At 50.4% G+C, this 25,840-nt stretch overlaps 1 protein-coding gene across 1 annotated transcript in view; it reads left to right on the forward strand.

Annotated features, from left to right (window-relative positions):
• HHIPL1 (HHIP-like 1) overlaps positions 1-23,083 on the forward strand; it is a 51,428-nt gene extending 28,345 nt beyond the window's left edge. The window contains exons 2-8 of the mRNA XM_006839518.1: positions 1,551-1,694; positions 3,953-4,281; positions 4,945-5,071; positions 8,349-8,494; positions 11,117-11,198; positions 19,066-19,148; positions 22,548-23,083. Coding sequence (XP_006839581.1) covers positions 1,551-1,694; positions 3,953-4,281; positions 4,945-5,071; positions 8,349-8,494; positions 11,117-11,198; positions 19,066-19,148; positions 22,548-23,083 — 1,447 coding nt within the window. The remainder of the gene's footprint in view (positions 1-1,550; positions 1,695-3,952; positions 4,282-4,944; positions 5,072-8,348; positions 8,495-11,116; positions 11,199-19,065; positions 19,149-22,547) is intronic.
• Positions 23,084-25,840: the final 2,757 nt, after the last annotated feature.

Raw genomic sequence — 25,840 nt, forward strand, 5'->3', positions numbered from 1 at the left:
TTTCTAATGCATGTTATTTGTGTCTTCTCCCTCTTTTCTTTTGTTAGGTTTGCCAATGGTCTGTCGATTTTGTTAATTCTTTCAAAGAACCAGCTTCTTATCCTGTTGATTCTTTCTATAGTTTTTCTGTTTTCTATCTCATTTATTTCTGCTCTAATCTTCATTATTTCTTTTCTTTTGGTGCCTGTAAGTTCCCTCTGTTGGTCTGTTTCTAATTGTTGTAGATGCTGTGATAATGTGGTAATTTTTGTTCTTTCTTCTTTTTGGATGTGTGCATTTATTGTAATAAATTGTCTTCTCAGCACTCCTTTCGCCGTGTCCCAAAGATTTTGGTATGTTGTGTTTTCATTCTTACTTGTTTCTAGGAACTTTGTGAATTCATGTTTAATTTCTTCTACTACCCAGTCGCTGTTCAGCAGGGTGTTATTCAGTTTCCATGTATTTGACTTTATTTCCTTGGTCTTCCTATTGTTGATTTCTAATTTGATAGCATTGTGGTCTGAGAAGATGCTTTGTAGTATTTTGATATTTGTAAATTTATGGAGATTCGTTTTGTGGCATAAGACATGGTCTATTCTAGAGAATGTTCCATGTGCATTTCAATGATGGCTTTTAAGAGTAGACTTCTGGTAAACGCTGAAGGTGAAACACAAAACACAGACTGACCATATTTCAGAGTTGGGGTTTGATTAGAGTCCTACCAGGAAGCCTTTAGGCTGCAGTGTGTCCCGGGAGGTTTCCTGAGGAAGGGCGACGGTACACAACCCATACCATCCAACCATCCAACTTCTGTCACTCAAGGTTATTGCAGAGAATAAAGGAAGCAGTGCGTAGAAAGTGCTCCAGAAATTGGCCGCCAGGTGGAAAGCTATAATGATGGAGCAGAGCCTGGCTCTGTCAACAACAAGGCTGACAAGTTTGTCTAATCATAACGAGGACAATGCTAGCAGCAGAGAGAAGTAGAGAAACCTTGACAACAGAGTGAAAAGATTTGGGTTCTAGTTCATCTCTGCTCCCCTATGTGCTGCGTAACCTTGGGCAAGTTGCTTAACCTCTCTGAGCCTCCAGATTCTCACTGGCATAATTGGGAGTGAAGGATCCCTTGCCCAGCCTAAGTACCAGGTCCTTGTGAAAATCATCCATTATAAAGGACATGAATGAGCTGTGAAATGGCTTCCCAGGGTCTTGGAGGTGGGTTTTTTGCTGTAATCTTGCTTTGTGTTTTTAAAAGGTTCCTGTGTAGTAGGCTGAGTTTTGGTGGTGCCATGGCAAAGTTCTTGCTTGTTATGCGGGAGACCCGGATTCAATTCCTGGCCAGTGTACCTCATACACAGCTATCACCTGTCTCTCGGTGGAGGCTGCGTGTTGCCAGATTGCAGTGAGCAGGCTTCAGCAGAGCTTGCAGACTGAAATGGACTAGGAAGGAAGAAGACCTCTATAGATGGCAGTGGTCCACAGCCGCTCACAGGGATGGTGCAGGGCTGGACAGCAGGGGCCGGCACAGTGGGGCCAATTTGATGACTGCTCACAAGGATGATATCTTCCTTTAGGATAATCCTGGAAATCGAAGAACCAGCTTCGAACCATAACGGCGGCCAGCTACTCTTTGGGGACGACGGGTACCTCTACATCTTTACCGGGGATGGCGGGATGGCTGGAGACCCCTTTGGAAAGTTTGGAAATTCCCAAAACAAGTACGTTCTGTTTTTGTTGCTTGATGAATTGCCGTATACCCTCTTGAACCTTGTCTGTGGTACTGAAGGGAAGTTACTGCCCAGCAAAGCAGTGTAGGGCCAAATAAAGGACTTTGGTTTGCAAGCTTGGATCCCCACTCAGCCTGCAGGCAGTTCACTTCCTCTGACCACTTCAAACCCCAAATACCCAAACCTACTGCCAGTGGGTCAATTCTGACGCCTAGGGAAACTGTAGGACAGAGGACTGCTCCTTTGAAGTTCTCAGGTTAACAGCTTCATTTCTCTCCCTGTCTGACCAGTTATAGGGGAAGAATAGTAATGTCCGCTGGGAAGTTTGCTGTGAGGTGTGAAGGTGATAGAGATTATCTGGCACCAAGTCTGGGGGGTTCCCAGCTGCTTGATGTGTGTCTTTGCTCTGACATCAGCCCAGTCTGCTGGGGTCACAGGAAGGGGACTGTGAGTCATTTGGGGAAGGCTCATATGGACACGTGTGTTTTCTCCCCCAGGTGTTCCCCACCATCTTGCTCTCAGTGACCCAGTTTCTGGCTTGAACAGATGGTCTGCCGTCATCTCAGCCACGTGCACGCACTTGCGCGCATGTGCGCGTGCACACACACACACACACACACACACACACACACATACACACGGAGTGTAGACAGAGACACTCAGCATCTCAAGGCAGTTGTCTCCATTCCCTCAGCCCAGAAAGTAAAAATAGCAAGTCTAATGTTGGTGATGGTAATTAAAGGGCTTACAGTTTGTGACTTTTGCTTTCATATGTGGCAGCGTAAGAATCATCCCAACTTTCTCGGGTTTGGGAATGTGTTTAATGATGAGGTGGTGAAAATAGAAATTAAGAATTTATGGATAATTGGGCAGAAGGTTAAAACACCATTTTGTGGATAGGAGTTGTAGCTCCTCATGAATGAAAACTGCGTGCATCAGGTGGGTCCCTGGGTGCCATCTGCAGCTTGGCAGTGATCAGATAGGAAGGTCTGAGTAAGGTGTTAAAGCAGCAGAGGCTCAATGCTAATGTATCTACGGGGTGGAGACACTGTATCCCCATGACACAGGACACCTGTGAGGGTCTCCAGTGACCAGGAACGCTGGGGTCCTAGTGCCAGGTGAGAATGACAAGGCACACAGTTGCATCAAATGGACAAACCCCCAGTCCTACTTTGAAAAATAGCCCAAAGGGAATACAAGTGTTCCCTGTTTTTCAGAAGTTAACTTTACACCATTCCATTTAATACAAAAGAACTAAAATAGCTCATTAGCGGAGAGAAATCCGAAGGGGTTTTTCAGCGTTGATTCTGCAGTCTTGCACCCCGGGCAGCTCCTCCCTGGGAACTGTACTCACTATTTCAGTATCAACCCTCCATAGTTCTGAGTGATGTCTCTGAACACCGTATGTTAATGTGCTTTTAGGTTTTATGTGTTATTTGGTATGATTTTGGGTCTGAGAATGTCCAACGATTTTTTCTCATACAAATTTACAATAATTCCTGGTGTGGTGCTGTAGGATAATGCGCTGGACTGCAAAGTCGGTTTGGACCTCAAGGTCGGCAGTTCAAGCTCACAAGCCCGCTCCTTGAAAACCCTATATAGGGTTGTTGTGAGTCAGAATTGACTCCACGGCACTTCATAACAACAGCTTCCTTACATGCCTTACTCCATTTTGGCTTAGGAAAGGTTTCATAGCAGCCTTGTAGGATAGAGAAGAATTGTTGCCCCATAGGGTTTCCTACACTGTAATCTCTATGGAAACGGACTGTTATTTCTCCAGCAGAGTGACTGGTAGGTTCCAACCACCAACGTCCATAACTGAGTGATTAATTACAAACCCATACCCCCTGCCATCAAGTAGATTCTAACTGACAGGGACCCCCTACAGGGTTTCTGAGACTTTAGTAAGTCTCATCTTTTTCCTCAGAGCAGCTGCTAGGTTTGAACTGCCAACGTTACGGTTAGCAGAGCTTATTCTACAGCGCCACCAGGGCTCCTTCCTAAAAGGTTTGTTTGTTGTGAGGAAGCGAAGAAGCTGCCCAATAGATGCTGGATGCTGAGTGGGTGGGTGGAAGGATGGATAGATGGATGAAGTTATCCAGCTAGTAAGCATCGGATGAGTGTCCACTTCAGTGTCTCTGGCCCCTCACGTTCTAGGTTCCCCCTGCGCTCCTGTTCCTCTGCCCTTGCGGGGCAGGCCTGGTTCTGGGCTACCGATACCCGAGTTTGCGTGTTGTCTCCCTCCGCAGGTCGGCGTTGCTGGGCAAGGTGCTGCGCATCGACGTGGAGGGCTCAGAGCGTGGCCGGCCTTACCGCATCCCGCCAGACAACCCGTTCGCCCACGACCCCGCCGCGCGGCCCGAGGTCTATGCCCTGGGCGTGCGCAACATGTGGCGTTGCTCCTTTGATCGCGGCGATCCCGCGACGGGCGCGGGCCGCGGGCGCCTCTTCTGCGGTGACGTGGGCCAGAACAAGTTCGAGGAGGTAGACCTGGTGGAACGCGGCCGGAACTACGGCTGGCGTGCACGGGAGGGTTTCGAGTGCTACGACCGAAAGCTGTGTGCCAACGCCTCCCTGGGTGACCGCTGCCCCCGTACCACCCCCCCGCACCCCTTCCCTTGTCCAGTCCCTACCCCATAGTCTGTGTGCCAGCATTTTCCCTGGCACCCCCAATCTGAGATCCGCCTCTCCACCCCCACGGGCTGTGTGTCAGTGCCCCCCAGGATGGCTGATGCCCGGCCCTCCCCACCACCCCTAATCTGAGATCCACCTCTCCACCCCCACGGGCTGTGTGTCAGTGCCCCCCAGGATGGCTGATGCCCGGCCCTCCCCACCACCCCTAATCTGAGATCCGCCTCTCCACCCCCAGTGCATTCCTGGGTGCCCGCTGCTCCATCCCTCCTCATTCACCCCCAGTCTGAGATCTGCCCCCTACACCCCTAAGGGTTGTGCACCAGCGCCTCCCTTGGTGACCCCTCACTCCACTGGGTCCTCCCTGGTCCCAGAATCCCCCAGTGAGGATCCTGGACTCCTCTTGGCTCTGACCCTCTCCAGCTCCGTGGTACCCCTTACCAGCTCACGCTTCCTCCACCCCCCCTGGGCACACACCTTCAAGGCTGTAAGACCCTCCCTCCTTAGGACCTCACACCCTCCCCACCCCACCCTTGCCCTGGTCACTGGGGGCGGTGGGGCAGGGCTCATTTCTTGGCATCCCCGTGTCATCCTAACTTCTCCCCTGCAGACGATGTGCTGCCCATCTTCGCCTACCCCCACAAGATGGGCAAGTCAGTCACTGGGGGCTATGTGTACCGGGGCTGCGAGTACCCCAACCTGAACGGCCTCTACATCTTCGGGGATTTCATGAGTGGGTGAGTGGGGCCCAGATTTTCTAGTTGTACCATGACTCCCTGGCCCACTGCACATGCTGACTGCTCTCCAGCATTCAGCCAGCAGGTGTGACCCTCAGGGAAACACCCAGACTCCCCATTTCTCTTCTGACCTCCTTCCTAGCCCTTGCTGGTGCCCAGAGTACACCCTGAAGACACAGTTCACAGTTTAGAGGCTGAACCTTGCTGAAAGCACCTCCCACAGGCCCTCTGCTCCCTCCTGAGAGCTTGGTGGTGGACCAGGCCGGAGAGGTGGGGGTGGGGGAACAAGAGCAATTTCCTTGACAGCCAGGAGCTGACTGGGGATTACAGTCTCCCCCAAACCCCCTCTACAAAATCATATCAATTTAAATGCTAACAAGATTAAAGATATCATTGCACAAAATATATAAATTGGAAATTAACTTCAACAAAAGAAACTGAAGTAAACCCAGAGTTAAGTAAAGGAAAATAAATCTATGTTAAGGAGCCCTGCTGTTGCGCTGTAGGGTAAGCACTGGACTGCTAAGCAGAAGTTCATGAGTTAAAACTCACCAGCTTTTCTTGGAAGCCGTATATGTTGATGAGTTCCTTAAAACTGGGAACCGACTCCATGACACCATACAATTCCCAAAAAATCTAAGTTAAATACTAAAATAAAACATCATGAATGAAATAAAACAAAGTTTTTTGTTATAAAAAGTTAAACATAAAATGAAAAGTAACTTAAATGAAATAATAAAATATTAAGCGGCATGAAATTTTAAAGCAATGAAATACAATAAAACAAAACGAATTTATAAGGAAAATTAAATAAAATAAAAGTAGTTGTCATTAGAACTACAGAGAACACTGATCCCATGCCCAGGCCAGGAGACAGGCCAGGAGGCAAGTGGCTGGTGGGTGAGTGGGTGGGCGCTACATGGAAGGTCACTGGGACCTACATGGTCTCTCTGCCAGATTCCTATGGTCTCCATCAGCACTGCCCCACCCACAGGGACCCTAAGAGATTCCATGAACAGGAGTGGGGTGGGAGATAGAAATCAGTGGCGGGGGTGGGAGGGATTCTTTCCTCAGAGCAGCTTGTTGGAGTTTCTGAACCCCTTGCTCTCCCATTGTACAGAGGATAAAACTGAGGACAGACAGGCGGTGCCAGCTTGATGCCCGGCACAATGTTTACAAGTGCAGGCTCCCCTGGCCTGAGTTTGAATCCTGACACACTTTCTAGCTGGGTGACCTTGGGCTACTTGTTTCTCTTCTTTGTGCCTCACTTTCCTCACCTGAAAAATAGAGATGATGAGAGGGGCCAACTCCCGCGGTTGTTTGGAGACCTAATTACTCAGGACACTTCCAGCATTAGAATCTAGTGTGTGCTTAGTACAGCGTGGGTCTCGTCTCTCTCCACAAGGGCAGCTGAGCAGGATTCCTGAGGATGGAACATGAGGACTTTGGAGACTGGTGGGAGAATTCTTATGTCCTGCAGATTGTTGACCCCACTGGCTTGTAGACAGTCCACCTGCAGCCAGGAGCCAAGAGTGAAACTGACCTGAGCCTGGACATTAGATCCTTCTTCTAGATCCACTTCTGTCAAAGGGACTCAGCTTTCCCATCTGTAAAGCTGGTCTAGAACAAGACTCTAATTTTACCCCATGCAGCGTAGTGGGTTATGAGTTGGGCTGCTAACCACAAGGTCAGCAGTTCAAATCTACCAGCTACTCCCCTGGAGAAAGATGAGGCTTTCGGCTCTTGTAAATATTTACAGCCTCAGAAACCCAATACAGGGTTTCTGTGAGTCAGAACTGACTCAATGGCATCGCCACCATATCCTGAAACTGCCAGAAAATATTATCACAAACTTGGTGCCTTAAAACAGAAGACATTTGCTCTCACACAGTTCTGCAGGCCAACAGCCAAAATCAGAGATCAGCCAGAGACTTGACCCTAATCCTAATTCCTTATTCCTACTCTTCCCCCAAATTATGTTACTCTAACCCCCTTGATGATGATGAGAAACACTGTTGTTGTTACGTGCCATCAAGTCAGTTCTAACTCATGACCCTATAAAGGGTTTTTGAGGAGTGGCTGGTGGGTTTGAACTGTCAGTCTTGTAGTTCAAACTGCCCTTGCAGCCCAGTGCTTCTCCTACACCAGGAAACACTGGAACAACAACAAAGATGCCAACAGGGCCCTGGCTCCTTCAAAGGCATTCCAGGCAGTCAGTGGTCTGGGACTGAGCTGAAGAGGCAAGACCCAAGCTAGCCTTGTTCCCTCCTGTGTCCCTCTGGTGCCTGGGATGTGCTCAGTGAAAGGCCAGCTTCACAGATGTGTGACCCTGTGCTCTGACCCACAGGACCCCACACTGAGGCTGCATGTTTATTTTGCACCAAACCCTGTAAATTATGTATGGTCCTGATTACATGGATGAATGGATGGATGGATGGATAGGTGAGTAGTTGGATGGATGGATGGATGGATGGATGGATGGATGGATAGATGGATGGATGGATGGATAGGTGGGTAGGTGGATGAATGGATAAAAGGATGGATGCTTGGGTGGATAGATGGATAAATGGATGGCTAGGCAGCTTAATGGAATCCTGGTGTGGCATTGTAGAATAAGCACTAAATAGTTAACCACAAGGTTGGCAATTCAAACCCACCAGGTGCTCTTTGGAAGCTCTACACAGGGTCGCTATGAGTTGGAACCAACTCTACTGTATTTAACAACAGATAGTTGAATAGATAATCGATGATTGGCTGGATGGATATAGATGGGTGTATTGGTGGCTAGCAGGCTGGATAAATAAGTAAGTGCATAGATGGATGGATGGGTGGATGGATAGATCTATGGATGGATAGATGGATGGGTGAGTGGATGGATAGATAGATGGGAGGGTCTCTGCATGGTTGGGTAGACGGTGAGTAGATGGATGGATGGCTATGTGGATAGATGGATGGATTGGTGAGTGGATGGATGGATTGGTGAGTGGATGGATGGATGGATGGATGGATGGATGGATGGATGGATGGATGGATGGATTGGTGAGTGGATGGGTAGATGGATGGATGGGAGGGTGGGTGGATGGTTAGATTGATGAGTGGGTGAATGGATGGATGAGTAGGTGAATGGGTGGGTGGGTGGATGGATATATGCATAGATTGGTGAGTGGATGGGTGGATGGATAGATGGATGGATGGATAGATTGATGGATGGATGGATGGATGGACTTCCCCTGGGCACAATGCCAGTCATGACCCCACAGCTCTTCCTCTTTTGTAGGCGTCTGATGTCCCTCCGGGAGAACCCAGGCACAGGTCAGTGGAAATACAGTGAGATCTGCATGGGTCATGGCCAGACCTGTGCCTTCCCAGGCCTCATCAACAACTACCACCCCCACATCATCTCCTTCGCAGAGGATGAGGCTGGTGAGTCTCAGTGAGGGCCACCTCTCTGCACCACACCTGGTACCCCATGGGTCCTTCTTCCTGTGACTTGAGGGTTGAGGTCTCAGGCCTGACATTCACCTCTAGGGAGTGAAACATTCTCTAGATCAGTTCTTGCTTGGCCACCTGTGCATCTGTGGGCAGGATCTAACCTCTCTCTGGGTGCCCCTTTCCTCATCTAGAAAATGGGAATATGTGTCTCCCAAATCCCCCTTCTTCCCTCTCCTCTATCCCCCATGTCCTGGGCAGGATTACTTGGAGGACTGCTCTGTAATGGTGGAGATGCTGGCCGACAAGCAGTTGGGGAAAAAGAGTCTCAGGTGTCCTCCCAGCGTCCTCCACTGCCCCAGGTTCTTTGTGTCAAATGTATTGGGCCCCCCAAAAGGAAGTCACACTGTCATTTAAAAGCAAGCCTTCTTGCCTTAGGTCCCTCATTCGGGCTACTTGTATTTGCAATAAGTGGAGGGGGAGGGGAGAGGAAGCCGGGCTAGGAGGCTCAATCCCCTCCCAGCCTTTGTCCTTGCCCTGGGAATTGTCCCTACACAAAAGCCGAGGGGCCCCCAGCAGGCCCTGGTGGGTACTTGGCAGGGTTGCTAGGGAACGGGACATCCTTGTGGTGGGGGGCTTTGGCGGGGTGTCTCCTGCAGGGCTCTGTGCCCAGAGTCCCAGCCTGAGTCTGGGAAAGCATTGAGAGGCAGACATCCATCAGAATCAAAGGGCATCCCCAAGGGCCAAGGGGCTCCTGGAAGCTCTTTCTGTTGGTCAGTAGGGGGTTAATATGTCTGGTAGGGAGGTGGTACCCCACCCCCATCCAGGGCCACAAGCTGCAGTTCCTGAGGGCTTCAGACTGCTGAGTGGCAATAAGGGCTGGACACTGTGCATCACCTCTGGAGGCCAGGTCAGCAGTGACCAGTGCACTCCGTACCATTCCCAGCTCCTGCCTCTCCGAGTTCCAACACCTGCAAACTGCCAAGAAGGGTCCCTGGGCCCAGCATCCTTCAAGGACAGCCATGCTGCAGAGACCATGAAGGGGCTGGGCAGTGAGGCATGGCCCCCTGCCAGGTGGTGGGGGTGTTGAGGGAACTACTGGGCTTGGCTCCAGTGGAGTAGCCTCAGGGAGGGAGGGCACATCCCTATTCACTCCCAATTTTAGAGAAACAGCCTCCAGGGCAAAGCAGGAAGCTTGAGGTCAGATGGATACAGGAGAGGCCTCCAGGGGCAGCTTGGGCCCATCATGGGGGCTGGAGAGGAGGCAGAAGCTCTCCCAAAAAAGGCCCAGAGAGGGGCGAGGCCAGCCTGAGGCCTCTCAGCAAATCTGCGGTCCTGCCTGTGGATTGTCTTGTCAGTGTACCCTGCTGCTCCCACCTCCTGAAGGCTGTGTGGTCATCAGGCAGACCAGCCCCAACTACCACCCCCACCCTCTGCAGGTTTCTTGGTCACCAGACATCCCCCTGCTGCCCCCCATTCCGGCAGGCTGCAAGGTCACCAGACAGGCTCCCCTCTTTAGGCCTTCCTCCCGCACCCCCACCCCGGCCCAGCCAGGACTGGTGCTTCCTGCCCTCCTTAGCCCCTCAGCCCTCATGTATGGGGTTTCCCAGAATGTGCTTTCAGCCCCCACCCCCATGCAGCTCTCCCTGACTGCACCTGTCTAGCGCCTGCCTTGCTTCACCACCTACCTCAGCTTCTCCCTGGGAGCACCCCTGCCCCAGCCCTGGGAGAGCCCTTACAAAAGTAGATGTTTTAGCAGAATGAGCACATTGAGTCCCATGTGTCCTACATATGTGTGGGGTCAGGTCAGACTTCCTTGAGTTCCTGGCGCCAGCTGTGTGATTCTGGACAAGTCACTGGACCTGTCAACCTCTATTGTCTCATCTGTGAAATGGGCACAATGGGGCCAGTTTCCCCAGTGATGGGAGGTGGGCTGAGCAGGGGGAGCCACTGTTTTCCAAGCACCTCCTGAGCACCAAACACTCACAGGTCTGCTCCCTGCCTGTTCCAACAGCCCCAGGAGATGGGAAACTGAGGCAGGAGTGGGGCCCAGAGCTGCTGGAGTCCCCTGGGCCATGTTCCTTTTTACCTTTGCTGCCCACCTGGCAGGTACCTGCTAAGGTCCATGGAGAGAGACCCTGGAGGAGGGCTCACAGGTCTCTCATCCCAGGTGGCAGTGGTAACGCCAACACTGACAATACCCAACACATGTGTGCTCTCTTAGTCCTGGTGGTTGTCCTGTCAGGGACCCATTTTAAAGACGAGGGAGCAGAACTCAGAGAGGCACCCTGGCCAGTGGAAATTCAGTAATTTAAGCAGGGGGAGCTGGGCTGAGGACCCTTACCTGTGCCCAGAGGTACAAGGGACGGGGTGTGACCCCAAGACAGGCAGGTGGGGTGGGGCTGGGTCACCAGAAAGGAAGCAAGGGACTGGGTTGGAGCGTCCAGGAGGATGGACTGGCAGAAAGCCTGGGGCACATTTCTCAGCCTCGTGTCCAGTTAGGACCCAGAAGTTTCCCCTCAGGGCTGGTTAAGGTTTTGTGGTCAGCATGAGAACCGGAATAGGGCTGTGGGTAGCGTTCCAACTCACAGAGCGGTCTTCATTTCTTGTCCCCAGGGGAGCTGTACTTCATGTCCACGGGGGTGCCAAGTGCAACAGCTGCACACGGAGTCGTCTATAAAGTGGTCGACCCCTCCAGGTGCGTCAGCCGGGAGCTCACCTGCATGATCTCTTTTCCCCTCTTTTTACTCAGGAAGGTGGTTCTTACTCATGCTCCCCCGCTTTTCAGATGAGAGAACTGAGGTGCAGAGAGGGAAATGACTAGCCAAGCTCACTCCTCTGGTGAGGGGCTGATCCCACCCTAAAGCTGGGTCTTCCTGCTTCTGAGTGGCGCCCTATCCCTGTGAGAAGGCGCAGCGAATACGGATGGCTTCATAGATTCTTCTGGCGGTCCTGGGTTAACTCAGGCTTAACCCCACCTCCTCCGTGTCCTGCCTCCCTCTCTGGTGGGCCCCACACTCACTTCCTGGGCCCACCCCTTCCCTGAAGCATTTCTCCTCACCCCCACCTGCCTCCCAGGTGCACCCCAACCCTGAGCTGCTCTTCCCATGTGTTCCTGTCCTCTCAGCTAGGACCTGCTCTGTCCTCCAGATCCCTCCTAGACCTGCCTCACGTCTAGTAAGTTCCAGGTGCTCCCCTAGTTCCTTCCTTCACTTCCCAGCAGAAGCAGCAGCAAGTGCAGAGAGGGATGTTGTGTGCCCAGGTCCCAGCCCCTTCCTCCTCCTCCACAGCCCCCCAGTAGCCTTCCCTGATCCGCTTTCCTTGCCTCCCACCCACAGCATTCATTGCCAGGATTGTAATCTTGGAGCTGCACACAGCTTCCTCTCTCCCTGTGTCTGCCCATTCCTGCAGACCCCAGGCAGCACCAGAAGTGATGTGGATGGAGCAGGGACTTAGGAAAGCTTGATGAATGACTAGTGTGGGAACCTAAATGCTTAGAGAAACACCAAAAATGAGTGTCACTGGACATATTTATTGTGAGTAGATACGACTCGATCTGGTGGTGTCAACCTGGATTTAGAAGGCACTTTGAAAAGGGGGCAGTGAAATCAAGTTGCATAGTCATTTTTATGTTAATTTATCAGGAGATAGCATCCAAGTACAGGGCAGGGTTTCATGGCCTGTGTATTATAGAACCAGAATCACCAAGAACGGGCCCTCCTAAAACAGCTTCTCTTCAGACCTTGGAGTTCCTCACTTCTCAATATTGGCTGCACAGTGATCATTTTCCAAAAGAACCCAATGCTGGAGCCCTAATGGTCTCCCTAAGCTGCCTGCTAGCCTATTGTTTGATCCAAGGTGACTCCTGGGACCAGTTACTTCAAGGTTCAAATGGCCACCTTGGGGCAGATGGCCTGGATGGGTCACCCAATTCCGTGAATCCAGAAATGTGGATTCCAAGACAATCAAAATGATTTTGCCAGAAGGCATGAATGAATGAATCACTCATCTTTCTTTAGCTCCCTCTGAGCTGTTACACTTTTGCTTCTCAGCATATCCATCAGCACCATGGGCTGGTTGCCTGGCAACGCTCACTTATACCTGTAGCCCAAAGACTCTTCCTGTGTGGAGACTCCAGGAGAACTCTTAACACAGGTGGCACCTGAACCTTGAGATATATTAGATTAAAAAAAAAATTAGATGGCACCTATCATCCCTGTCTTAGTACAAATATCACAAGGGGGTGGTTTTAACAAACAGAAATAGAGAATCTCATAGTTTAGAAGGCTACAAGTCTGAAGTCAGAACGCAGACTCTAGGGGAAGGCTTTCTCTTCCTCTGGTGGCTCGTGGTTTAAGAGGAAGGTCCTTGTGTCCTTTCAGCATCTGTGGGCCCAGTGGTCCTTGGAGATCTCCATGCATCTAGGTGTCCGTTTTCCCTTGGGTCTAAGAGGTTCTCAGCACAGGGACCCCAGGTCCAAAGGACAAACTTTGCTCTTGGCTCTGCTTTTTTGGTGGTAATAGGTCCCTCTGATTTCTGCTCTCTTGTTTACTCCCTTTTATATCTCAACTGGAGTGCTGGTGTAGCTCTGTAAGGTAAGCACTGGACTACAAGGTCGGTTTAAACCCCAGAGTCGGTGGTTCAAACACACCAGCCCCTCCTAGGAAACTCTATACAGGGTCACTAGGAGTTACAACCAACTCAAAGGCACTTAACAACAACGTATCTCAGCTGAGATTGACTCAAAATAGAACCTAATCCTGTAGATTGTATACCTGCCTCATTAGCATACCTGTCTCTAGTTTTGCTGCTTTAACATCTAGAGTTAAGATTTACAACCCATGGGATAGTTACATCAGATCATAAGATGTAGACTAAATACATAATATTGAGAACTACTGCCTAGCCAAGGTGACACATATTTTGGGTGGGACACAATTTAATCCGTATCAACCCACTTAAAAATATTTTGAATTGGTTGGAATAGTGTTTGATTTGCACACAGGGTACAAAGAGAGTCCAGAGTGCTCACATAAAGCCTTCACCCAGTTTCCCCTAATGTTACCATCATACATCTTCGTGTTATTAGTTAATTCAGACCTGGTCCTGTGCCGTCTTCTGGCATGTTTGAACCCACTGTTGGGGCCACTGTACCAGTCCATCTCATCCAAAGTGTCCCCCATTTTCACTGACCCTCTGCTTTACAAAGCATGGCATCCTCTTTCTATCGATTGGTCTTTCCTGATAATGGTCCATTTCTCTCCTTGAATGAACTAATTTCTGTGCATTATTATTCATTAAGGAACCCTAGTGGCACTGTGGATTAGGTGTGGGGCTGTTAACTGAAAGGTCTGTGGTTCAAACCACCAGCCACTCGCAGAAGAAAAAGGGGCCCATCTGCTCTCATAAACCCTATATAGGAAACCCTATATAGGAAACCCTGTATAGGAAACCCTGTATAGGGTTGCTATGAGTCAGAATCAACTTGGTGGTGGTGGATTTGTATTTGATGTTTTGGTTTGGGGAGGTACAAACACTTAAGTGCTCAACTACTAACCAAAAGTTGATGGTTCGAGTCTACTCAGAGGTACTTTGGAAGACAGGCCTGGCCATCAGTCACTGAAAGCCCTAGGGAACACAGTTCTACCCTGATACATACGGGGTTGCCATGAGTTGGAATTAGCTTGAAGACAACTTCGTCTTCTTCTTCTTTTTACTATTAATTGAATTGCATATTGCTCATGTTATAACGATCTCATGACTTTTTCTCTAACTTCCTTTTCCTGTCCCAGAATCCCATCCAGGACATGTTACATCTGTTGCCATGTCTCCTTGGCCTCCCCAGATCTGTCATGCTTCCTCAGACTTCCCTGGTTTACTATACTTTTATTTTTAAAGCACAAGTATATTTTTTATTGGCATAGCTTTTTCCCTTGAGAAAAATGCAAGCTCTTCTTCCTCCTTAGAATTGTTCATTTCCTGGCGGCCCATCCCTCTTGATCTGCAGTCATGCCAGGATGTATGTGGAATCCTAATTAATGCATTCTTCTCCATTCATTTATCCCTGTTTCGTATCAGCATTTCCACATTGCAACATCACCCTGGGAAGGCTCATTTTTAATCACTGCATGATTTTCTGCTGAGTCATTGTACCCAAACTGTCTCATCCATGTTTTCAACATTTAGGTTATTTCCAGTTTTCTTTAAAAAAAAAAAAAAAAAAAAAGTGTGCTTCTCTAAGGGAACAGCACAGAGATTGAGCCCCTAATTCATTCCAGATGCTGCCTTACAGCCACAATGGGATTCCATAGCTCAACCCCTTTCCCCCCTTGTTTATTATCCCAAGTTACAGGGGGACTCCAAGAAGGATGCTCAGCTCCAGCTCATGGTTAGGAAGAGCCAGACATAGGCTAACCACTTCCTGTCTCCTTTTCGTTGTCCTCTTGTGAAAGAAATACGGCATAGAGGTCCTGTCTTACATCCTAGTGTCTTAGGCCAGGTTTTTCTAAAGAAGTAAGACCAGTGAAACATTGTTGTTGTCAGGTGCCATCGAGTCGGAACCGACTCATAGCGACCCCATGCACAGCAGAACGAAACAATGTCCGATCCTGGGTCAACCTCACTACAGCTGCCACACTTGAGTCCATCAATGATGCCACCTGGCCAATCCATCTCGTTGGGGGTCTTCCTCTTTTTCTCTGACCCTCCATCTTACCAAGCATGATATCCTTCTCCAGCGACTGGTTCCTCTGGACAATATGTCTAAAGTATGAGAGATGAAGTTTGGCCATCTTGACCTCTAAGGAGAACTCTGGCTGCACTTCTTCCAAAACAGATCTATTGGTTCTTTTGGCAGTCCATGGCACTTTTAGTATTCTCCTCCAACACCACAACTCAAAGGCATCAATTCTTCTACGATCTTCCTTATTCACTGTCCAGCTTTTGCATCCATATGAGGTTATTGAAAATACCATGGCTTGGGTCAGGCGCACCTTAGTCCTCAAGCTGACATCTCTGCTCTTCAATACTTTTAAAAAGTTCCTGTGCAGCAGATTTGCCCAATGCAATACGTCATCTGATCTCTTGACTGCTGCTTCCGTGAGTGTTGATAGTTGATCCAAGAAGAATGAAGTCCTTGACAACTTCAATCTTTTCTCCGTTGACAAGAATGTTGTTTATTGGTCCAGTGGTGAGGATTTTTGTTTTCTTAACATTGCTATACATATAAAAAGAGAAGCTTATCAAGGAAGTGGCTTACAATTGTAGAGTGCCAGGTCCCCAGCAGAAGAGAGAGAGAGAGAGAGTCCTTCCCTATGTCCATTATATTGGGAACAGGCCACACCCCCAAGGAAGCATCCCTTTAATTGATTGGCTGCTCATGGCCACTCAGCATAGGGTTAACTATATCTGTATTAGGTTTCATCACCAAGGGAATAAGCACATCTCAGCTGCTAAATCTCTGGAAACCCTAGCCTAGTCAAGTTGACACAAAACCCTATATGTCTAGTGTAGCTGTAACAGAAACATCATATATGCAAGGCTATAAGGAACAGAGTTCTTCCCAGTTCTGGAGGCTAGAAGTCCAAACTAGGGTGTTAACCAGGTTGATTCCTTCCGTGAGCCTCGAGCTCCAAGTTTCAAGTGTCAGGATTGTCCATGATGTTCCCTGGTGCCTGTCTTCTCCCTCATGTGTCTCTGTCTATTCCATTCTTTTTTATCACTCAGAAGTGACTAGTTATAGACCACCCACCTCACTTGGTTAGGGCCTCATTAAAACAATAAAAGAAAACATCATTTCCAAACAATCATGCTTACAAGTAGCAAACCCCAAACTAAACTCATAGTGACTGTATATAGGATATCTGAGACTGTAAGTCTTTACAGAAGCAGACAGCCTCATCTTTCTCCCCCGGAGCAGCTAGTGGGTTTGAACTGCTGACCTTGGGGTTAGCAGCCCAACGCCTAACCCACAGTACCACCAGGGCTCCTTATTTATAGGCATAGGAGTTAGGGTGTCAGTACATATTTGGGGGGACACAGTTCAATCATACCTGGTCCCGGTAGAGAGTGTTTGGGAAACAAAGGCATCAAGAGAGGCGGGATGATCATGACTACCCAAACATGACCACTAGGCATTCTGGGATGTCTCTCCTATAAACAATGTCATGGAAGGATTGAAGTTGGATTCATAACACTCATGGAAATGGCAATTAAGAAATCAAATGATTTCTTTTGCAGCAAATCTGCTGCAAAAGACTTCTTTGAAAGTATTATATAGCAAACATCTTGAAGACTAAGGTGCACCTGATCCAAAATATTTTCAATCGTCTCATATGCATGCAAAAGCTGGATAATCAATGAAGAAAATTGAAGAAGAATTGATGGATTTGAACTGTGGTATTGGAGAAGAATATTTCATATATCAAAATCTGGACAAAGTAGAGCCAGAATGCTCCTTAGAAGTGAAGCAAAGATGGTGAGATTTCATCTCCTGGACCTTGGACATGCTATCAGGAGGAACCAGTTCTTGGAGAAGCACATCACCTTGGTAAAGTGAACAAAAAGGAGGAAGACCCTCAATGAGATTTCTAGAAGCACTCACTTGTGTATGCCAAGAAATTTGGATGACAGCTGCCTGGCCAACCAACTGGAAGAGATTCATATTTGTGCCCATTCCAAAGACATGTGACCAACAGAAAATGGCAGTTATCTTACAATATCATTAATATCACGTACAAGTACAATTTTGCTGAAGATCATTCAAAAGTGGTTACAACAGTACATTGACTGGGAGCTTCCAGAAATTCAAGCTGCATACAGAAGGGGACGCTGAACAAGGGCTATCATTGCTGACGTCGGATGAGTTTTGACTGAAAGTAGAGAATACTGGAAAGATGTTTTACTGACTACGCAAAGACTTTCTACTGTGTGTCTCATAACAAACTATGGGCAACATTATGACGAATGAAAATTCCAGAACACTTAACTGTGCTCATGAGGAACCTATACACAGACCAAGAGACAGTCATTTGAACAGAATAAGGGGATACCGAATGGTTTAAAATCAGCAACCGTGTGGGTCAAGGTCATATGCTTTCACTATACTAATTCCATCTGTATGCTGAGCACATAACCCAAGAAGTTGGGTATCAGGATTGAAGGAAGACTCATTAACAACCTGCAATATGCAGATGACACAACCTTGGTTGGCAAAAGCCATGAAGACTTGCATTTCTGTTGAATATCAAAGACTATAATCAGTATGGATTGTAATTCCATGTAAAGAAAACAAAAATCCTCACCACTGGACCAATAAACAGCATCGTTATAAAAGGAGAAAAGATTCAAGTTGCAAAGGATTTCATTTTACTTGGATTCACAATTAATGCCCATGAAAATAGCAGTAAAGAAATTAAATATTGTAGTGCATTAGACAAATCTTCTACAAAAGACCTCTTTAAAATGTTAAAAAGCAAAGTTGTCAATTTGAGGAGCAAGGAGGCAAACCACAGTATTTTTAATCATCTCACATACATAGGAGTTCTGGTGTGGCGCTGTGGGTTAATGCGCTGGACTACAAAGTCGGTTGGAACCACAAGGTCAGTGGTTCAAGCTCATCAGCTGCTCCTCGGAAACCCTATACAGGGTCGCCGTGTGTTGGAACCGACTTGACGGCATTTAACAACGACAGAAGTACCATGGTAGTTGGCTTCAGAAAGATTCCAGCCTTCCAAACCCTGTGGAGCACAGTTCCTCTGCACACATGGGGTTTCCAGTGTTTTGGTTTTCTTGGTGCTGAGGGGGGCCCTGTTGGTGCCTTGGACCCACAGTGGAGTTGGGCCTAGAATAAGGTCACATTCAAAGAAACTCACAGTGACAGCCAAGAGCTAATTAAAATGGAATTCCATTCATTACTTGCACTCCTCCAAGATGCTAAAGGAGACCCAGTCTGTTGTCCCGGAAACCTTCTTACACTCTTTTCTCTTTCAAACCCCTCCCTCTAGGACCCCCATCCTTCCCTTTACTCCAGTCCTGAGCCCCCCCCCCCCCATCCCCCGCTTTATTCTTTAGCTTGACTTAAATCTCCCAGGTTCTTCAGACAGGGAACTGCTCAGATTACATCAGAAGAAAGAAATTCAGAAAGGGAGGTGGGGGGTGGAGGGGCACCGAAGAGACTCTTCCCCCAAGCCATGGGGGTTGGGACTGGGTAGGGGGCAGGAATCTGGCTGCAGTTGAAGGACTCTGTGTGCCAGGCTGGGTCAGGGGAGGAGAGATGACGTTTTATCCCATCCATAAGACAGAGTTGACCCCCTAAAGGCTATGTGGTTCAGGAAGGCCCCTGCTCTAGGCCGTCAGCTGAGGTGCCTGCCCTGGGCTTGGGGATCCTAGAAACCGGGGGGCATGGAGCTGGCAGGGGTGCTGCAGGTGGTCCAACAGTTGCTCCTTAAAGGGCCGCTCCGGTGTCGGGGTTACCTGACTGCACATTGGGCCCTTTACCTCCCTGGCCCCAGAGATGCCCCAGGACAGAATCGGGGCCGGGACTCATGGCCTCTTTGTGTCTACAGACGGGCACCGCCGGGCAAATGTCAGATTCAGCCTGCTCAGGTCAAGGTGAAGAGCAGCCTCATCCGATTCGTGCCTAAAGAAAGTAGGTGCTCATTGTGGGGTCGGGGGTGGGGTGGGGTGGGGGGACAGGAAGGTGTGTGTGATGCTGTCAGGGAGGGAAGCCCCTCCAGCCACGCCCTCCCTTCAGCCATGCCCTCTCCCAACCACGCCCCAGCTTGCCCTTCCTCCCGCCAGATGGGGTTCCTCTGGTTGGCCCTCCTTCCGTGTGCGGATACACAGTAGACACAGTAGACACTGAGTCAATGAGGGAGGAACAGCGGACCGCCACAAGGCTACAACCTCTGACTACTCTCCCGGGTCTCAATGAGGTGGGAGGCTCAGGAGGGTCATAGCCAGGTGGGGAAAGAGATGGTGTAGGAAGAAGGAGGTCAGAAGGAGGGAAGGAGAATTGAGTACCTTGTCCAGGAACCTTCGGAGACCTTGGGAATGCGGGAATGGGGGCTGGGAAGCGGCCTTTGTAGCAGTCAGGGTCCAGGCTGGGGATGGGAACCTGGGCTCCCATTCCTGCTCTACCAATAGGGAAAGACTTCAGTGTTAGGGACACGGAAGACTTCAAAGTGTTCTAGGTTCGGGGGTCCTTGGCAGAAGAGGCCTTGAAATGGTTCTGTTTTGACAAACTTGGGGAGGGGTATAAACCCTCATGGCCTGAGTGCCAGCAAGACCGAAAATGGCTGCCCAGGGTGCCTGGCAAGTCTGTGTTGAAAGATTACAGCCAGAGTGCTTCTTAGAAGCCAGGATGGCCAGACTTCATTTCTCATATTTTGGATGTATTATCAGTAGGATCCAGTCCCTGGAGAAGGACATCCTGCTTGGTAAAGTGACAGGGTCAACAAAAAAGAGGAAGACCCCCCATGAGATGGACTGGCATAGTGACAGCAGCAATGGGTTCAGGCATAACAATGATTGTGAGGTTGCTGTAGGACTGGCCAGTGTTTCTTCCTGTTGTGCATTGGATTGTTATGAGTTGGTACCGACTCAACGGCACCTAACAGGAACAACACAACAGGGGGCCTAAGGCAACCAGAAAGAGTGTGTCCAAGGAGAGAGGTCACTCTAGTGGACACAGCCGGGTTGTCACTCATTCACTGCTATCAAAGTGACTACATAGGAGAGAGCATGACTATTCCAGAGGGTGTCCAAGGCTATCAGTCTTTATGGAAGCAGACTGCATATTTTCCAAACCCCCAACCTTTCTGTTAGGAGCTCTGGTAGCGTAGTGGTTACGAATCGGGCTGCAAACCGCAAGGTCAGCAGTTCAAAACTACCAGCTGTTCCACGGGAGAAAGATGAGGCTTTTTGCTCCTGTAAAGATTTATAGCCTCAGAAATGCTGTACAGGGTCGCTATGAGTCGGAACCGACTCCACAGCACATAACCAACCAACCAACCAAACCTTTGTTAGCAGCCGAATACTTAACCCACTGTGTCACCAGGATACAAACATTAGTGTGCCAGAGCTCCCAGTTGTTAAGCAAGAACCCCATCCATTCACCCACCCATCCATTCACCCACCCATCCATTCATCCATTCACCCATCCACTCACCCACCCATCCACTTTACCCACCCATTCATCCATCCACACATGCATCCATCCATCTATCTATACATCCATCTGCTGAAACTAGCCCTGCACAAATGGGTCTTCGGGGGGTGGGGGGTGGGGGGACAGACTGAGAATGAAAGTGGCCGGGGACTCAAGCTGGTCAGTCAAGAGTAACTTTATTATCTACACTACAGCTTTAAGTATATTTCTCAGCAGGAAGCATTTCCAGGCAGCATATGCATCAAAAGTTAATGATTAACACAATAACCTTTAGATCGCAAAGTCAATTCAATCATGTTCAGATTTACAAATCAAGAACATAGTGATTCTTGTTTCTGGTTATAGTCCCTGCTCCCAAGCTCTGAGGTTAGTGTGTCCTTTCCCAGAATCTTTGGCCAGCAAGGTTTCTCTCACTGGTGTCCTCAAGGTGTCCCTTAATCTGAGAACGGCCTCAGAGTGGGCCTCACACACATCCTGCCGCTGCTACATCCATCCACCACCAGGTGGTGCATACCTGGGACACAATAGGCAGGTGGAATCCCTGCTTTCTCCAGCTGTTATGTACAAATCTCTCGATCTGAAAATGTTGGCAACTAATTGAGCATTTCAGCCACCACCCTTTAGGCCAAGTAGGCATACCATGTCCCAAGTTAGTGGACTTCGTAAGGGGGCGGGATGTGGTGGGAGGCTGGGCACCTGGGCTGGTGGAGTTGCTCCGCCACGAGGAAGACATGTCAAGGAAAAGAAAAGCAGGGGTAGGGACGAGCTCAATGTCTTGGAAGTGAATTTTGTCTTCAGTCAGCTTCGGGGCTTAGCAAGTTTTCCATTCACTCATTCCACGGTTTCTGGCACTTTGGTTAGTTGCCAGCTCTTTGCTGTGGCCACAAGGGAAAACCACATCAAGTCTTGTTTTGGCTATTATAGGAAAGTCATTTCGTGTTCCCAGCTCCATGACAGAAGTGTGTGTGGGTGCTGTGGGAGCATGGAACAGTGCAGGGCCTCAGGGTGAGGGACAGGGTGAAGGCTCCCTAGAGCAAGTTGAACCTGAAGAGAAAAGGATTCACCGTGCGCCAGGGCAGGATATGTCCTGGCCCCGATACGCTGCTCCCTCCTCCTGCCTCTGCCTGCTATCAAGCCCATTCAACACCATCTTCAAGGCTGATTGGGGTTGGGGCTATTAAGAGGGTTTGGACTGGTGGGCCTCTGGTCCTCTACCCACAGTTATTCTGGGGTTCAAGTACCCCTCAACACTCCTCTGAGGCTTCTTCCACAGAACAGTTCTCAGGTCCTTCTGGCCCCTCACCTGTATGGGATGGGAATGGGCAGAGCTGGGTGTCTGAGGTGCAGTGAAGTTCACCTAGGTGGTTGAGCTGGCCAGGCGTGAAGGCCACATCCTGCAGGGACAAAGAGAAATGCCCACTGTGGTCCTGCCCAACTTTATCCCAGGGACACCAGGTAGTATGAGCCACAGCCAGGAGAGCTTTATCCCAGGGACACCAGGAGAGCTCCCATCAGCCACAGTGAGGTGGAGTGGGTGGAAGGGAGGGTGTCACTCAGGCCAAGGATGCCATGAGTGGGTCTATTTCCCACCTTTCAGCAAGTGTTACCATCTGGGGAACTCAGTTCCTCACCCTTTAAACCATAGGCTTGAGCCACCCAGTTGCGGGAAGACTCGCACAGAGAGCTATCAGAAAATGTTTAACGGGTAAAGGAGCTCCTAAATTCAGCTGCAGGCCAACATCCTCGGGATCCTAAGGGTATTTTTCCTTGGGTCTAAGAAGGCGGCCGTTGTGGGGCTGGTGTGGGGAGACAGTTTAGGGGGAGATGGGGTAGGCTGGGGAGACCTGGACCCCTCTAATCACAGGCTCTCCTCTACAGAATTCATCCAGAGGACCAAGAGCACCCCACGGCCTACAGTGCGCACGCCCACCAAGGCACCCCGTCGGAATCGCCCCACGGCAGCCGCGCCTGCACCCACACCACGGCCGGCCCGGCCCACGCGGCGGTCCGGGGGTCGGAGGGACGGCGGGAGGCGGCGGGGGCGGCCGAGCGTGGAGAGTCCCACGCCCCTGAAGGGAGCCGTGCGCTTGGTGAGGCCTGCGGGCCTGCGCGCGGGCAGCGGGCGTGTGGAGGTGTTTGTGGGCGGACGCTGGGGCACGGTGTGCGACGATGCTTGGGACTCCAAGGCAGCTACCGTGGTGTGCCGTCAGCTGGGCTTTGCGCATGCTGTGCGTGCGGTAAAGCGAGCTGAGTTCGGCGAGGGCAGGACGCTGCCCATCCTGCTGGACGATGTGCGCTGTGCTGGCGGCGAGCGCAACCTACTGGAGTGCTCACATGCCGGCGTGGGCAAACACAACTGCGGCCACCAGGAGGACGCTGGCGTCGAGTGCAGCAACGAAGACCCCAACATCTAGGCTGGGCGGCCAACAGCCGGGCCATTGCCACTGGCAGCTGAGCCATTGTCCAGAGTGTGCTCAGCGGTACACGCGACCATCGGTGTGGCTGCCCAGTGAACCTTATGTCCCCAGGCCTCTGGGAGGTGCCTGTGGTACCTCCCTGCCCACCTGTCTCTGGAGACCTGAATGGAATGTGTGTGGGGGGCCCATGTGGTCATCTCTTCTGACCTCTAGGTCCCCAAGCAGCTGCAGGAAGCTGGCCATCTGACTCTCAGGACAGAGGGCAGTAATCCTTCAAAGGCAAACACATGTCTGATTGTGTCAATAAAGGCACAGCCAGAAGCCTGAGGGAGGGGCCCAGACCCCAAGAATGTGGACCTGAGGGTTGGGGAGTACAGGGCATAACAGTGGGGCACCAGTGGGTAAGGGTCCTGCTGTCTGGGAGGGGAGAACAGCCTCCTTATCATCTTGGAGTTGGTCATCCTACTGGACACATGTGTGTGTGCTGGGGTGGTGCCGGACCTGACTCCCCCACCCCCAGCACAGAAACTACTCCTCCAACCTGAGCTGGGGGCACAGCCCCTGGGGGTTCTCTGCGTTTAAGGCTGTGCTGTGGCCACCTTGTCCACCTCAACATCCCCTCCCACCTTGCTTAGTGCAATCCCAAGGGACCCTCAGATTCTTCCAGCCCCAGGCCAAGGGTCATGCAACTACTGAGGGTTCCTCATCAGGGCTGATGTACCACAACATGACTGTTTACAAACCCCTGGTCTGCTGCTTCTCTCTGACTTCTGCCTGCTGGGGTGGGCGAGACTGGGAGAACCATTCAGAGACTGAGCCCAGGGTCCCTGCACGAACCCCTTCAAACCTTCTCTCACTGCACCCCCAGCCCTAGTCCAGAGCCAGGTGGTCCAGGGGAGTTTGGTGCAGCTGGGGTCAGCCTCTGGGGTTGTAGGGTTATTATTGTTAAGTGCCACCGAATTGGTTCTGACCCGGAGTGACCCTGTGTAGGGTTTCTAAGGAGCGGCTGGTGAGCTTGAATCTCCAACCTTGTGGTTCAAACCGATTTTGCAGTTCAGTGCATTAATCAACAGCTCCACACACAGGACTCCAGAGGGGGTGGTGTGGGGTGCTGGTGGTGGCTGTGTGCCGTGGAGTGAGGACAGGATATGACAGGCAGTATCTGGGGATTGTTTGAGGGGGGTGGGGTGGTCCCAGGCAGGACAGATGTCCCCACCCAGGCTGGAGGAGCTGAGTTCTGAGAACGGAACTTGCACTGGGACAGCAGGCGGGCTGATGGAACAGTGCTCATAAAAGCTTTTGGTCCCCTAGCTAGTTGTTGGGGCCAAGTATAGGGTTCAGGGCTGAGGAAGAAAGCTTTAGGGCTGGTCACCCTTTTGGACTCCTCCCACCTTCATGCTTGGAGGGGTCGGTGAGGGCAGGGGCTGCTGGGGGTGTCTGGCCTCACTGGGTCCTGCTAGAGATCTGGATAGTCAAGACTGGCCTTCTGGTCACCACTGTGTCAACTCGCAGAATCCTCCTCTTACACATATGGAGAATGTGAGGGCACCCAGACCGGGAGAGAAGCTGAGTATGAACACGAGTAGTCCATGTCCTAACTATTGTCCATTCTAGCTTAAAGCCCTGCCCAGTGTGGATGGTCTACCTGGCTGGGATATCGCTGATGGAGACCCCTATGGAGCCCTCCTGCCTGGCTGGCAGCTTCAGTGCCCACTGCCTACTTTTCTCAGACACTCTGCTGCCAGGGGTGGTGGAACTGGCATCTAAAGTGCCCACCTCCCAGCTTCCAGGACATGGGGGATTCAGAAACAACAACTGAGAGGGCCCTTGGCACTTGTTCCCCAAATTCCTCACTGTGCAGATGGGGGACGCAGACCAGGGCGGAGCTGAGATTAGAACCCACGAAAAGTATGGGCTGCAGGTCTTCAAACACCCCAGCCAATGACCCTGTCTGCCCTGCTCCCAGCTGCTGCTGGTTCAGCCCCTTGGGGCCCAGAGTTGGGGGGTGGGTGGGTTACAGAACCCTGCCTCTTCTTCCTGGGGCACCTACATCATCTCTCCCATCCCTTCCCACCTGGCTGAGCCCCATGTGCAAGACCATGATGTGATGGGGGCAGAGGTAATGGTGGTCACCTCCCAGTGCACCTTGACATGGACAGTCCAGGACACCACCTGGGCCCCTGGAGCATAGCCCTGAGTGAAGGAGTGGGCTAGCCCTCAGGTGGGCACTAAAGTGTGGCTTCGGTAGAAGAGAGCTGATGGGCAGGGACAGAGTTGGCAAAGAGGGCCCTAGATGAGATCCCAGACAGTCCACTTTTCTGAGAAGTGTGCCCCACACCACTTCCACCCCCAGAGAGGTGGGAGGCTCAGAGAAGGGGGTGACAGGAAAATGGTTTTGAGTTAACTCTCCCAAGACAGGTACAGGGACCATAATACCAGCATGAGACATGGCCACATTGAGCCAGGAGTTGCTTGCCTTGACTGATACACCAGGGGCATCAATCTTAGCTCTAGCTGGACTGGCTCACATCACAGGGCACCCTGCCCTATGCCCATCTAACATCGGGCCCCCAACTGTTCAAGAACTGACCCTGCCCTCAAGGAACCACTGCTCAGAGACAAGGGGACAGAAGGTGGTCACTCAGCCTGAGACATTTTTTTTTCTTCTTAAATGTTTTATTGTGAATTATGTGATAGTTTACATGGGAGAACATTAGTTTTACATTCATTCTATCGTATATCGTCTCATTGCCA

The sequence above is a fragment of the Chrysochloris asiatica genome, unplaced genomic scaffold (genome assembly GCF_000296735.1).
Source record: "Chrysochloris asiatica unplaced genomic scaffold, ChrAsi1.0 scaffold00025, whole genome shotgun sequence".
In the NCBI taxonomy this organism is placed as follows: Eukaryota; Metazoa; Chordata; class Mammalia; order Afrosoricida; family Chrysochloridae; genus Chrysochloris; species Chrysochloris asiatica.